This window comes from Marmota monax, unplaced genomic scaffold (assembly GCF_021218885.2).
Source record: "Marmota monax isolate L192 unplaced genomic scaffold, Marmota_monax_Labrador192_F-V1.1 WCK01_AAM20220418_F8-fsc00022, whole genome shotgun sequence".
Lineage (NCBI taxonomy): Eukaryota > Metazoa > Chordata > Mammalia > Rodentia > Sciuridae > Marmota > Marmota monax.
In genome coordinates, this window is record NW_026695215.1 from 28,050,378 (window position 1) to 28,065,348 (window position 14,971).

Sequence of the window (14,971 nt, forward strand, 5' to 3'; positions counted from 1 at the left end):
TGCCTTGTAAGAGTCAACAGGACCTACCACTGAAACACCACCCTCTTTGGAGTATAGCAACAAACCAAATTATTCCAGCATTCCCATGTATTTCTCTAACTGTTCTCTGCCAAAAATGACCGTCTTTGCAGCAAGCAAGTACAATTACTTCTACAGAACACATGTGACAAAGCAGAAATCACTAGCAAAAAATCTGTTAAAATAAATAATAATGAAAAAGCCACATAACAAAATATGGGGGGTGGGGTTTGCAGCTAACATAGAGCCTACAGGGAAGTTTACAACTGTAAGTAAATGTTTATATTAGGAAAGTCCCCAAATCAAAGACATAAGGGTTTACCTTAAGAAGCTAGAAAAATATGTCTAAATTCAAACTAAGTGGAAAGAAAATAAAACAAGATCAATAAAAAACAAAACAAGTAACAGCAAAGTCCATTTAAAGCCATTAAAAAAAAAAAAGTCCAGTTGGGTACAGTGGCACATGCCTATAATTTCAGCAACTCAGGAGACTGAGGTAAAAAATATAGAAAGTTGGAGGCCAGCCTCAGCAATTCAGCAAAAAGACCCTGTCTCAAAATAAAACATATAAAGGGTTCCATACCCAGTAGCCCCCACCCCCCAAAAAAACTGATTAAAAAAATTTTTTTATTTTAGTTGTAGATGAACAGAATATTTTATTTTATTTTTATGTGGTGCAGTGAATTGAACCCAGTGCCTCACACGTGCTAAGCAAGCACTCTACCACTGAGCTACAACCAGAGTGACCAAAAGTTGATTATTAAACAGTTCTGGTGGTTCACACCTGTAATCCCAGCAACTTGGGAAGCTGAGGCAGGAGGATCAAAACCAGCCTCAGCAAAAGTGAGGTGCTAAGCAACACAGTGAGATCCCATCTCTAAATAAAATACAAAATAGCGCTGGGGATGTGGCTCAGTGGTCAAGTGCCCCCAAGTTCAATCCCTGGTACCCCCACCACACCCAAAAAAGGGGGATAACAAAGTTGATAAAACCTTATGCAATATGGAAGGAAAGAGAGAGAATACAAGACACCAAAGCAAAAAAAAAGAGGGATTATCCGTACAATTTTTTTTTCTTCAGTGCTTGGGATAGAACCCAGAGCCTCGAGCATGATAGGCAATTGTACTACCAAAGGGTTATATCCCAAACCCCCTACAAAAATCTGAAATATTAACAGGAAAATAAGAAAACACTATGAACAATTTGCTTATTTTTTCAGGAAAAAAAAAGAGACTTTGGATAAAATTTAAGTTCCTTGAAAAATACAAAAACTGACATGAAGCAGAGAGCCCCAGATTTGATCCCCGCCACACACACACACAAACACACACAGCAAACTGACACAAAATGAAAAACAAAATCTCTTTATTAAAGATATTGAATTCATTATCAAAAACTTTCCCACAAAATTCTAGACCTAAGAGTTGTACTGGTGAATTCTACCAACACTAATCTTTACACAAACACTTCCAGAAACTTGAGAAGAAACATTTCTTCCAAATTCATTTCATGAGCACAAAACTCTGACAAAAGCATAACCAAAAAAAATTTAAACAGACCAATGTTCTTTATAGACATGTAAATCTTTAATTCAAAAAAATCCAGAAAATTAAATCTAGGAATTCAGAAAAGGATAATATATTATAATCAAGTGTAGTTTAGCACCGGAATACAAGGCTGATTTAATTTTGGATTCTCCTGAATATAATCCACTGAATTAACTATATAATGGGGGAAACAACCCAAATCATCATTTCAATAGATGCAGAAAAACATCTGAAAAAATTCAATACTGATTCAAGACAAAAATTCTCAGCAAATTAGGAAGAAAAGTGAATTGCCTAAATCCAACATAGGGCTTCTATGAAAAACATCATACTCAATGATGAAATAGTTAATGTTAATATCAGGAAAATGGCAAAAAATACTCATACCATTTAATATTATACTGAAGGCTCTAGCTAATGCAAAGAAAAAAAAGACATGATATTGGAAAAGAAGAAACAAATATAGAAAAAATGATTGTTTATGTAGAAAAGATATTCCTTGACAAAATGACTGTCTATGCAAAAAATCCTAAAGTTATCTACAAAATTAGTACTAGAAATAAAAAATGAATTTAGTAAGTTAACAAAGTACAAGATCAATATATCAAAATCAAAATTTTAAATAACTACAAACAAATGGCAAAGAGAAATTTAAACAACTCAAATTTATTTTAATATTTTAACCCAATATACCAAACTACTACTTCAACATGTAATGCACAAAAAATATTTTCATGCCTTTTTTTCATTCTGATTCCAAGGTATATTTTATATTTTAGCACAGCTCAATTCAAACTGACTATATTTCAAATGCTCAGTGACCACATAGGACTATAGCTATTATACCAGGTTATACAACTATAGATTTAACACAATATTAAAGCCAAAATCAAAATCACAGTGGGCTATTTTGTACAAATCATTAACTGATCCTAAAATTTGTGCAAATATAAAGGAGCTAGAATATCCAAAGCAATCTTGAAAGAGAAGATCAAAGTTGGAAGACACAATATCTGACTTCAAGACTTACTGTAGTAATCAGGACAGTGAGAATACAGGTTTAGGACAGACACAAATCAACAAAACAGAGTCCGTAAGTAAACTCTTATGTGTATGGTCAATATTCAACAAAGGTGCCAATTTAATTTCATAGTGGAAAGGAAAATCTTTTCAACAAATGGTTCTGGAATCAATGAGTAATTATGTATACAAAAACATACAAAATGCAGAAATAGACTTAAATGTAAAACCAAAAAATAAAAAACTCTGGGAAGAAAACAAAAAAGAAAAGCTTTGCAATCCTGATATAGGCAAAGATTTATTAGATATAACACTGAAAGTACAATCCTAAAAAAGGAGTGGGGGAAGGGAGGGGAGGGGAAAGGAGGAGAGGAGAGAGGGAATAAATTAGATCCCATCAAAATTAAACTTATTCTTTGAAAGACATTATTAAAAAAATGAAAGAAGCCACAGATTAGGAGAAAATATTGGCAAATCTTACATCTGATAAAGAATTTAATTCAGAATATATAAAGAACTCGTACAATTCAAGAATAGAACACAATCCTCAATTTTTAAACTTTTTCCCCCCTTCAATGCTAGGGATTGAACCCAGGGCCTTGCACATGCTAGGGAAACACTCTACCACTGAGCTATACCCCCTACCCCACAATCCAATTATTAAAAATGGGCAAAAAAACAGGGCACAGTACCACACACCATACTTCCAGCTACTAAGAAGGCTGAGGCAGGAGGATTGCAAATTTGAGGCCAGCCACAGCAACTTGGCAAATCCTGTTTCAAAATTAAAACTAAAAGCACGGGGATGTAGCTCAGTGGTAGAGCTCCCTGGGTTCAATCTCTGGTACCCAAAAAAAAAAAAAAAAAAAAGGCAAAAGATTTGAACAGACATTTCACCACCAGAAAAAAGGAAAAAAAAAAAAAAAAAAAACAAGGAATGAATAGCAAATAAGCACAAGGAAAAATCATTAATTACATTAATTACCATGACATCATTAGTCATTAGGAAAATGCAAATTAAAAGCAAAAGATAACACTTCACAGTCACTAGGATGATGATGATAATAATAATAATAATAAAAAAAGACTGACCATCCCAAGGTTAGCAAGAAGGTAGAAAAACTGGCGTCTTTACATAATGCTGATGGAAAGATAAAACAATTGAGCTGCCTTGGAAAACAGTTTGGCAATTTCTTTAAGATGTTAAACATACACTTACCATGTGACCCAGCAATCCCATTCCTAGATATCTATACAAGAGAAATGAAAACACACATCTACATTAAGCCCTGGACATGAATGGTCACAGCAGCATATTTTATAATAGCCCCAAATTGGAAACAACCCAAATATTCATCAACTCATGAATGGATGCATGAACATGTTATATCCATACAATGGAAAATCATTATTTAGCAATAAAAAGGAGCATGCAACTGACATGTGATACAATATGAATGAATCTCAGAAACATTATGTTAAAAGACAGGGAAAAGTTGGGTGCAGTTGTACACGCCTGTAATATCAGTAACTCATAAGGCTGATGGAGAAAGATCACAAGTTTGAGTCCAGTCTCAGCAATTTAGCAAGGCCCCAAACAACTTATTGAGACCCAGTCCCCAAATAAGAAATGAAAAGGGCTGGGGATGTGGCTCAGTGGTTAAGCGCCCCGGGTTTAATCCCTGGTACCAAAAATATAAACAAACAAACAAAGCAACAAAAATCTACAAATTATAATTTCATTCATATAAAATTTCTAGAAAAGACAAAGCTTTAGAGACAGAAGATAAGCAGTTGCTTGGGGCTAAAAGTGGCTATTAATTGCAAATAGAGGGAACTTTTTGGGTGATGGAAATGTTCTAAAACTGGGAATGTGGTATGGCTGCACAGATATATAAATTTATTAAAACATAATGGTACACAAGGATGAATGAAATCAATAGTAATGCTTCAATAAAGCTGTTTAAAAAAGAAAGCTGATTGATGAAGCAAATGTAGTAAAAGATTGGCAATTAAAAACCTGGATGGCAGATATATGGATATCCACTGTACAACCTTTTCGAATTTTTAGATATTTATAAGTTTTCATATTAAAAGAGGGGGAAAGTTTGTCAAACTTAATTCAATAGCAATTGCATGCATTAACAAATATCACAATATACTAATGGCTGACCTTTATACTACTGTATCAAATAACTTGGACTATTTCTTCAAAAATAAAAATTCCCCTTTAGAGTTTTAACATACTTTTAATTAAAGGTTGATTATACATTATGAATTCTAGTATAAAGCTATATAATTTCCACACAGGTTTACAATGTTAATAACTTCAACACTTTGGCCTTTCTCAATCTCCCTGACCAAACTTTCTTAGTTTCCCACTGGATGTTCTACTTAATCTGCCAGCTCCATAAATATCATTGTTCCTCAAGATATGGCTCTCACTCTTGTCACTCTCTGTCCTATCTTTGAGCAATCAAATTTGTGCCTGAACCTTAACTGGTGTGAACATAAGCACAAAAGTCAAGAATTCTTCTTTCATTTGCTGACAACTGAGAAAGGTAGTTTAACTGCACAAGATAGGGAAGGAGAGGCAAACAAACAATGGTACAAAGTTCATTAAAGAGTGAAGATGCCCACAAGTTTCTGGGAGGCCTAAAGAAAGAAGGCTTTTACACTAAAATGCAGAGATGAAGAAAAGGAGTGAACTGTGGGTCAAAATGAGGTCAGAGCAGAGGCCTAATATATCCCATATTCCCCCCTCTTCTCCCTCTGCCCTCAAAACCCATACCACAATGAATCTGACAGTGATGGGGAGCTTCCTTTCCAGCTCAAAGGACTGTGGGTTCATGTTTGTTATCGTTTACTCTAGAAACTGCTCTGCATTACCCACAGGCCTCAAACCAATAGAGCTTTGTTTTGCTATTGCACTGAAACCTCAACTACCTGGTGGTTTCCAGATCTTTATTTCACAAAGCATTTAGCTATATGCATGTCAAAAAGAACTTTGCTTCTGATCATCAGTACTTTCCGAAGGTCACGAGCCTGTGTTTATGACAGAAACTTGAAAGGTATGTATCACTGACACAGGGCCTGAAACACATTTAGTAGTAGCCACTTGGTTACACTATGCACAGATACATAAACAAGTCAGCTGCTACAAAGTCAAATTTTTCTTTCTGCTTTTTAATAAAGAACTAGTAAATCTATGATCCCAGTTCTTGGGAGACTGAAACATGAGGATTCCTAGTTCAAGCCCAGCCTGGGCAACTTAGTGAGACCATGTCTCAAAAGAAAAAACAAAAAGGGGTGGAGATTTATTTCAGTGGTAGAGCACTTGTCTAGCATATGTGAAGGCCCTGGGTTCAATTCCCAGTACTGCAAAAAACGTAAAACTAATTAATGCACCATATAATTCTATCCCTGCTCCGCAAGCTGAGCTGAACAGCTGAGAGCATAGACCACGGGGAAATCCAGGATACCGGTTAATTTTTCTAAGATTTTTCTCACAGACATACAATGAAGTATACATGAACACTTTAGCTGCTGTTACCAGCAAGCAGTTACTGACATGATCAATAGCACGGCACACAAAACCAAAACTTCAGCATTTTATAAGATGTTCTGGAAGCATTTTCTTCCACAGTCTCAAAAGGTTTTAGGGATCAGAGAAATGAACTCCAACTATCAGTTTAGAATGGAAACTATCCTGGTAAATAAAACTTCTGAATCTCTATGGTCTTTGACAGACTCACTACAAAGAGACAGTTGCAGGGATTCAAGATCTTAAAGGAAACAATGTCAACAGGAATTTTGTTGTGGGCATACACTTTACAATTTTGTGACTTGCTGTTCCACTTTATTTTTCAACTTTAATCAGTATTTACTTTCTCCACTAGGTCTCTAAACAGAAAGCAGACTGTGGTGAAATCATTTTTCAAATTGTAAGTCCCAAGCCAACATCTTTCTTTCAGACAAAAGTTTTAAAGAGTTTCAGGAAATTTAACTTTAAGTCTACATGAAGTGTGTTAGTAAGTGACAGTCACATTTTTCTGGTTTCCACCAAGCCTCTCCAAACTAAAAACTTTAGGAGAGAGTCTATCAAAATTTCAAATTAATCACTGGAACAAACATTTGGGTCCCCTAACCACAAAAAAAATAAGATATATCCTGCTACTGAAGGAAATTCCAAGCACATTTGATATTTAAGACCTTTTCTACAAGCCAACACTTTTCTTTCAGACAAACGTTTTAAAGAGTTTCAGGAAATTTAACTATTATTTGACATCCCAGAGAGAGCCCTTGGAGTGTATGTTTATATTTAAAACAATACACACAACATACTAATTTTATATAAAGATCATGGCACATACTGAATTGCTTTTGTTCCTGACAATTCCCCCAAGGAAATCCATGAACATGATCAGTTGCTTCATCTTTTTAGCTTTCGCTAGCTGGTTCAAGCTGTCTAGCCCAAAAGGACAAGTTAACACAGCTTGCAAGTTATTTCCCCAGAAAAAAGAAATCCAGCAGCCCACCAAAACTGTCAACAGCCCTTCCCAAACTTACCAGTGCCATAGGGAGGATGCAGCTGATGGCAGTGAGCATCAACGGCCTGAAAAAATACAGGTGGTAGTTTCAATTTTTATTTAAAATTCTTACTTGCCAACTGCCTGAAATCTTTTAAGGCTACATGAATGAGTCTTCATGCCTCAGCCTCTGTTAAGCCACTCCGTGGTCCAATCACATTTTTTTAACAAACACTAGTGGTCATTCACTAAAATGTAGAGATGAAGAAAAAAAGTGAATTGTGGGTCAGCTTCTGATCTTGGGGTAGAAGGGGATATGATACAGGAAATCTAGCCTAAAGAGGTCAAGATGGATGGATTCAGGTCTTAGGAGGTCAAAGAGGGGAAGGACATAAGAAGGTAATAAAGGGGTAAGAGGGAGAAACAAGGTTAAGGCACAGAGACAAAGGAATAGGTGAACACCAGTATAGGATGGGGAAAAATGAGCGTGGGTGGTGGTGGTATAGAGGATGTCCCAGAGAGCTTCTGAGTTAATAGACAAGGCTAATTTAAGTGGTGGAACTTCACACCTACATATTCTCAGTCTCTATAAAGGTTAAATCTCAGGCACCTGATCATAACTTTACCCCCTTTCACTTTATAGGCTCACTAGAAGGATGACTGACTTAACTGAGGCACCTACATTATACTTGCTTCAAATCCGATTAATAAAAACAAATTTGAAAATTTCTCACTAGTCTCACTACTATGGTTGCCGATCATTGAAAAACTCAATAAGAGTTTATTTATGCAAAATATAGTAATGAAAACAAAGTCATTCTTTGACCATAAGGGTACTTTTTTATTATTATGAAAAATCTCAAAACATCTACAAAAGTAAAGAAAATAATAAAAACCATGTATCTATCACCTAGCTCTAACATGAACTTGTGGCCAGGCCCACTGTGTCTGCATTCCCACCCTCCAGATTACTGAGAAGCGAATCTTAGCCAGCATATCTTTTTAGGGTGCATTTAATTGAAAACCCTCTGGGAAGTACTTAGTACAAAATGCTGGTTTCAGTCCCTTCTAGAATTTCCAGGGATGCATCACATACAGTAACTTCATTTCAGCAGATGAAGGTCAATTCTAGCAAATACAATCAAAAGAAATGTAGATGGGAGCCAGTAGCAAATGAACCACACACAATAAGTTGAATCTCTATTCCTACAACCACAATCCCATCTTTTCAAATGTTATTTCAAACAATATTTTGTCTCTTCCCACCAGGCAAAAGAAAAGGAATACTAAATACCAGCTAGGCAGTATAATCTGTGTCTCTCCTCTTCTCCAAAGGGAGGACACCTAAGAGGCCAGCACATCTTAATGACGAAGCCACAGATTTCAACAGCAAGTATCAAAGACAGTTTCTACCTGTGGACTGCTAACCTAAGCTATCCACTCTGCTTTGCTCAAAACACATAATCCAAGGCTGGGGACGTACCTCAGCAATAGAGCATGCACTTAAAATGCATAAGGCCCTGGTTCAATTCCCAGCACCACCACCACCACAACAACAAAAAAGCATAATCCAGTTTTTATAACTTTTATGAAAAACCTCATAAACAACAAGGAATCGAATGCAAGCTCCTGGACGGAGGAGTTTTTGTTTGTCTGTTTTGCTTTATTTCCTTTTCTAACATATTCAAGCATCCGGGACAATGTCTGTACCATCTGTTAAGACCACCCTCTGCTTGTCTCCTAGTAGTCCAGCCTCCAGTCATCACATACCCACAGCCTTCTAAGTGCTGGCAGACCACAAGACCATCCAAGCCTTCAGCAATGCTCAATCTAGTGATACACCCAGATAAAGTTCCTCTGTAGAAGGTAAAAAAAAGATGGGGCACTAAGGTGTCCTGAGGTTAGCAGGAAAAGCAGAGATGCTGATAGAAAGTTTGAGGAGGCAAAATTCAAGTATATGGGTTAGGGAGAAGAGCAATATAAGTTCTTAAGGTGAGTTTGAAGAAATCACTGTTTTTCAATAGAACAAGATAATCAAAGATATCTGCAGTGGCTCTATCAGAAAAATCTTAAGTGGAAGTAGAAAAGGTTATATTATTTATAAATATTTCTCTCATCATCCTAAAAAGTGAAAAAAACCTAAAAAGTGAAAGAAACCTTTAAGTTCTTTTAAGAAAGCACTCAGTAAATTTACTGAGAAACAATTTTTAACCTATCCCAATTACCAATGAACAAAGAAAATCCAATCGTTCATAAAAATCACTCTGATGGGTAACATGATATACACAGGTAATCCCAGTGGGCTTGAGGCAGAGCCAGGAGGACTGCAAGTTCAAAGCCAGCCTCAGCAATTTAGCAAAGCCCTAAGCAACTTAGTGAGACCCTGTCTCAATAAAAAAGTAAAGGGTTAGGGATGAGACTTAGTGGTTAAGTGCCCCTAGGTTCAATCCCTGATACCAAAAGGAAAAAAAAAAAAAAAACATTGATAAAAAGGAATGATACTGCTATCACATTCCTCTCCACCTATCCAGGAGAAATGTGTTCCAGTCATTTGTCTAGATTCTTCTAGTGATTACTAACTCCATTCTTTCTATTTTCTTCTTTTTGCTGTTTTTTAATTTTTATCTTCAAGTAACTAATTCAAAAAACGAATTTCTACCATGCAGCACTCTTTCCATGGTAGAAAGCTGCAAGGCTCTCGGTTCAATTCCCAGTACCAATGTCGCCCCCCCAACACACAAACACAAAAGGGAAATAAATTTGGGGAATCCTAACATGCCTGAAAACAAGTTTACTTGCAATGAAGATTCTAAGTTTTAAATCTCCCCCCCCCACCCCACAGGGCTAGGCACAGTGGCACTCGCCTGTCAGTCCCAGCAGCTTGAGAGGCTGAGGCAAGAGGATTTTGAGATCAAAGGAAACCTCAGCAAAAGTAAGGTGCTATGTAACTCAGCGAGACCTTATCTCTAAATAAAATACAAAATAAGACTTGGCTCAGTGGTTGAGTTCCCTGGAGTTCAATCCCTAGTACCAAATAAATACATAAATAAATAATCCCCCCCCACAAAAAAAACCCACCTTTCCCCCCCGAAGACTTTGAAGAGCTGGGCATGGTGGCACTCATGCCTGTTAATCCCAGCAACTGGGGAGGCTGAGGCAGGAGGATTGAAAGTTAGAGGCCCACCTCAGCAATTACTGAGACTCTAAGCAATTTAGTAAGACCCTGTCTCAAAAAATAAAAAGGGCTGTCATGTGGCTCACTGGTTCAGCGCCCCTGGGTTCATTCAATCCCCTGTACTGGGAAAAAAAAAAAAAAAAATATTTTGAAGATTGTTATTCTACTGACTTCTGTTTGTCACTCCTCCTGATGAGATGTATGATTTCCATTTCTTATGGAAGATTTGGTATATTGTTATTGGGTCTTTATTTAGCCTTCTGAACAATGGAAAGACCCTTTCAATATGAAAACCATAGGCTGCGCCTCTTTTTAGATCCAAAAAACTTTCTTTTTATTTTATTGCCAACATTTTCTTCTCTTTAATAATTTTTTGTTTTTATGTTCCAAAAATTCTGATAGATGCTGTATTTCCTGCATTGATATCTCCTTTTTCCTACATATATTTTTGCCTGTACTTTGAAAATGATGTTTCTTTTCTCTTCCAGTACTGGACACTGAACCAGATGCCCTTTATCACTGAGCTACATCCACAGCCCTTTGATATTTTGAGATAGGGTCTCAATAAGTCACCAAGACTGGCCTTGAAACTTATGATTCTCCTGCAGAAGCTTCCTGTAATATCTGGGACTACACATGTGTGCCACATGCCTGGCAAGAAAAATCTTCTTGGACTGGCTGGGGTTATGGCTCAGCAGTACAGTGCTTCCCTAGTGCATGTGAGGTACTAGGTTCAATCCCCATCACTATATAAAAATAAAATAAAGGTTATTGTGTCCATCTACAACTAAAAAACAAATATTAAAAAAAGAGAAAGATCTTCTTCTGATCTATCTATGGAATATTTTTTTAATTTGGCAAACTTATTAACTTGTCCCATGAGCTCTTTTTCTTTTCTTCCTGATGGAATCTGATAGCTTTATGGATGTCACATCTTGAATATCCTAGAGAATATTAAATAGTCCACTATTAAAGATAAGCAAAATTGCCAGGTGTGGCGGAGCACACCTGTAATCCTACTGGCATGGGAGGCCAAGAGAGAAGAATCCCAAGTTTAAAGCCAGCCTCAGCAACTTAGTGAGGCACTAAGCAACTCAATGAGACCCTGTCTCTAAATAAAATATTAAAAAGGGCTTGGGATGTGGCTCAGTAGTTAAGTACCTCTGGGTTCAATCTGTAATACAAAAAAAAAAGATAAGCAAAATTATCTACTGTCTGTTTTGGCTAAAGTTAATTTTTCTATGTCTCTTTCATTTTGCATGTTTTCCTCAATATCTCACGATTCTTGGTTAGCCCTTCACATTGAGAAACAAAGGGTCACTATTTAAAAAAAAAAAAAGTACTGATGTGTGCTACAACTGAATGAATCTCAAAAGTATTATGTTGAGTAAAAGCAGACAAACACAAAAGGTCATGTAATGCATAATTCCATTTATGTGACATATGTAGAATAGGTAAATTGACAAAGAGAAAATATTACTGGCAGCAGGGAGTGGGAATAATGCTTAATAAGGACTGGGTTTCATTTAGGGATAATGAAAATATTTTTGAACTAGATGGAAATGACAGCTGTACAACACTGTGAAGGTACTAAATAAAACTAAATTTTACACATTATTTATTTTTGGTACTGGGGAATGAACCTAGGTTTTGTGCATGCCGAGCATATGCTCTTGATTTTGGGGGGGCAGTGCTGGGAATCAAACCTAGGGCTTTGCACAAGCCGGCAAGTGTTCTACCAGTGAGCCACATCCCCAGCTCAGAATTGCATACTTTAAATGGTTAATTTAATGTTTTATGATATTACCTTTATTTTCTTAAAAGTAGACAAGGGCCAGGAAAATGAACCCTAAGACCTGTGTATATGGATAGAACTTGTCAACTGACAAGTTTTCCTTTAGGGTGAAGGATTAGAAGTAGTTGTTATTCAAAACTCAAGGGAGGGGGTGGGGTTGTTAGCTCAGAAGTGGAGCACAGGCACTGGGTTCCAACTTTAACACCACATACAAATAAATGAATAAAACAAAAGTATCCACCTACAACTAAAAATATAATAATAAAAAAAAAACAAAAAAAAAAATAACTCAAGGGATAAATTAAATCGGCCAAATCTTATATTTCTAAGGGCCCTATTTCTCCTCAATTTATTCTATTTCTTAAAAATAAGCAGATTTTTCCCTCCTGCAAATGGGGGCAGGGTTGATTGTTCTATAAATAGACCTTTAATTAATCCCCATATTTGCAGCACACTTATCTTTTCCAGCTTTTATCTGTCAAATCTGATCTGCTGAACAAACTGGCTTCCAAGTTTAATTATGTCCCACATGATACCTTCAGTCCGTTCTTTTTGTTAATATGAACTTATAACATGTATGTGCCTCTATTTTCATTTTCATGGTAATTAAAAATGGAGAGGCACTCATATTTACCTTATTCCCTTTAATAATTCTCTGTACTCTCCAGTCCTCCAGACCACCACTGATTTATTTTACTTTGCAATAGATTAATTTGCATTTCTACAACTTTACACAATTGACATGATAACCTATCAATCCTTTTTCCCTCTGGTTTCCTTCATGTGGCATACTTAGTTTGAGGTTTAATCAATGCTGCTTATATGAGTAGTTAATTCTCTTTATATTACCGAGAAGTATGCTGTTCTAAGAGTGTCCCACTACAGGTTGAATATCCCTTATGCAAAATACTCAGGGCCAAAAGCCTTTCGGATTTCAGTGTTTTGGAACATTTGCATTCATTCTACCAGTCAAGGGGCTGGGGAAGTAGTGGTAGAAGCACTTGCGTATCATGTGTAAGGCCTGGGTTTAGACACACACACACACACACACACACACACACACACACACACACGACTTTACCAGTGAGCATCAACAGTATTAAAAAAGGTTCAGATTTCAGATTAGGGATACTAGATCTGTATTTGTGTGTTCATTCTTCTGTTTATGGATATGTAGGTTGTTTCCAGTTTTTGGCTATTGCAAATAAAACTGTTACAAACATCTGATATCCAAACAAACAAAAACAAATAGAGGGAACATAAAAGAATGTGAGTGCAGCAAATCATTTTGAGGCAGAGTCTGCTGTTAGTAAGTTTGAAAGGAAAGATTTGGCATGTTCTACTACAGTAAAATAAAATTCAAAATTTTTAAAACTCATTATAGTTATGATTATAGATAGTGTCTTTACAGCTACTCATTATTCAAAAACATAAAAACTTACCTTTTATCTTGATAATCAATAAAATATGAGTTACATTTAGACATCAAAAATATTAAAGAAAGCCTATCCGACTTGTGAGAATAGAATAGCTGGGCAGTTTATGGCCTAGTCCCACTATGGTTATGAAACCAGTACATTCCAAATACCGGACACATAACTTTTCAGCAGTCAAAGAAAGCAAACACTCGTCTTTCATTTCAGTAACCCGAATCATTTAACTATTTGTTAAATACATTTACAATACAAAAAATATAAAAGGCTTTAAACCTCACTCCTGAAGACTGTTTCATTACAACTGTATAAAGTTCAGGTTTCTGTTCAGAATTGCCTAAATTAACCTAGATATGTGTCACAAGCCAGGAATCCTATATTCAGATTTAAACCCCCTCATGAAGCCAGCTGGCTTCATGAAAAAGGTCCTTTGACAAGTATGTCTTTTGTTTACAAGTGGGAGCATACAGTAGAATTTGGGGGTTAAATTATCAAGAGTTTTTGTGATATGTATACATAATGGAATGTTACTCAGCATTTAAAAAGAATAAAAGTAAGGCATTTGCAGGTAAATGGATGGAGCTGGAGAATGTCATGCTAAGTGAAGTAAGCCAACCCAAAAAACTAAAGGCCAAATATTAATATCTGATTAACGGATGCTGATCCATGATGGAAAGGGGAGGATAGGAAGAATGGAGGAACTTTGGATTGTGCAAAGGGGAGAGTGGGGAGGAGTCATGGGGATAGGAAAGATGGTGGAATGAGATGGACATCATTACCCTATATACATGTATGATTGCACAATTGGTGCGTCTCTACATTGTATACAACCAGAGAATTGAAATGTTGCGCTCCATTTGTGTACGATGAATTGAAATGCATTCTGCTGTCATGAACAACTAAGTAGAACAAATTAAAAACAAATTCTTAAGTTTTGAATTTATTGACATGGGCTTAGCCAGTTAACAAGGACAACTTACTAAGAACACAAGATAACTGGGCATTTTTGGTAGGTGCTAATATGCAAAATAAATAAATATATAAATAAATAAGTGGAACTCCATCTCAAAAGAATTCACACCCTGGCTTACAAACTGTTAATCTGTAATCCTAGAAAAGCACACCAAGAAATAAGCATAAAATGGTACAGAGGCAAGAACTGACAGACTCAGGAGATATGGAAAGGCTGCCTGGGAAAAGTAAATCAAGAGCAAATCTTGTTTACAGCTTGGTGAATGGTGGTACCAATAATTAAGAGAAAAACTAGACAAGGCTATCTATAGACTGGGAAGTGATGGTGAGACTGATAAGGGCCTAAATTAAGGGATAAAAGAAATAAGAGCTGACCATGAAAAAAAAACTGCTAGTCACAGAGATCATCCTTATCAGATAGAGAGAACATTTTGTTCACAAATATAAGAACAGCTCTGTTTTCCTATTAAAAGTCTTCAAAC

At 36.3% G+C, this 14,971-nt stretch overlaps 1 protein-coding gene across 4 annotated transcripts in view; it reads right to left on the bottom strand.

Annotated features, from left to right (window-relative positions):
• Arih2 (ariadne RBR E3 ubiquitin protein ligase 2) overlaps positions 1 to 14,971 on the bottom strand; it is a 61,539-nt gene that overhangs the window by 23,381 nt on the left and 23,187 nt on the right. Inside the window, exons 2-3 of one of the 4 annotated variants that reach the window (XM_046431728.2) lie at positions 7,155 to 7,200; positions 3,805 to 3,835 (exon numbers count right to left, since the gene is read on the bottom strand). The exons of 2 other annotated variants lie outside the window; for them this stretch is intronic. In XM_046431728.2, coding sequence (XP_046287684.1) covers positions 3,805 to 3,825 — 21 coding nt within the window. In that variant the 5' untranslated portion in view covers positions 3,826 to 3,835; positions 7,155 to 7,200. The remainder of the gene's footprint in view (positions 1 to 3,804; positions 3,836 to 7,154; positions 7,201 to 14,971) is intronic. One more of the 4 variants, XM_046431727.2, reaches the window with a different exon arrangement.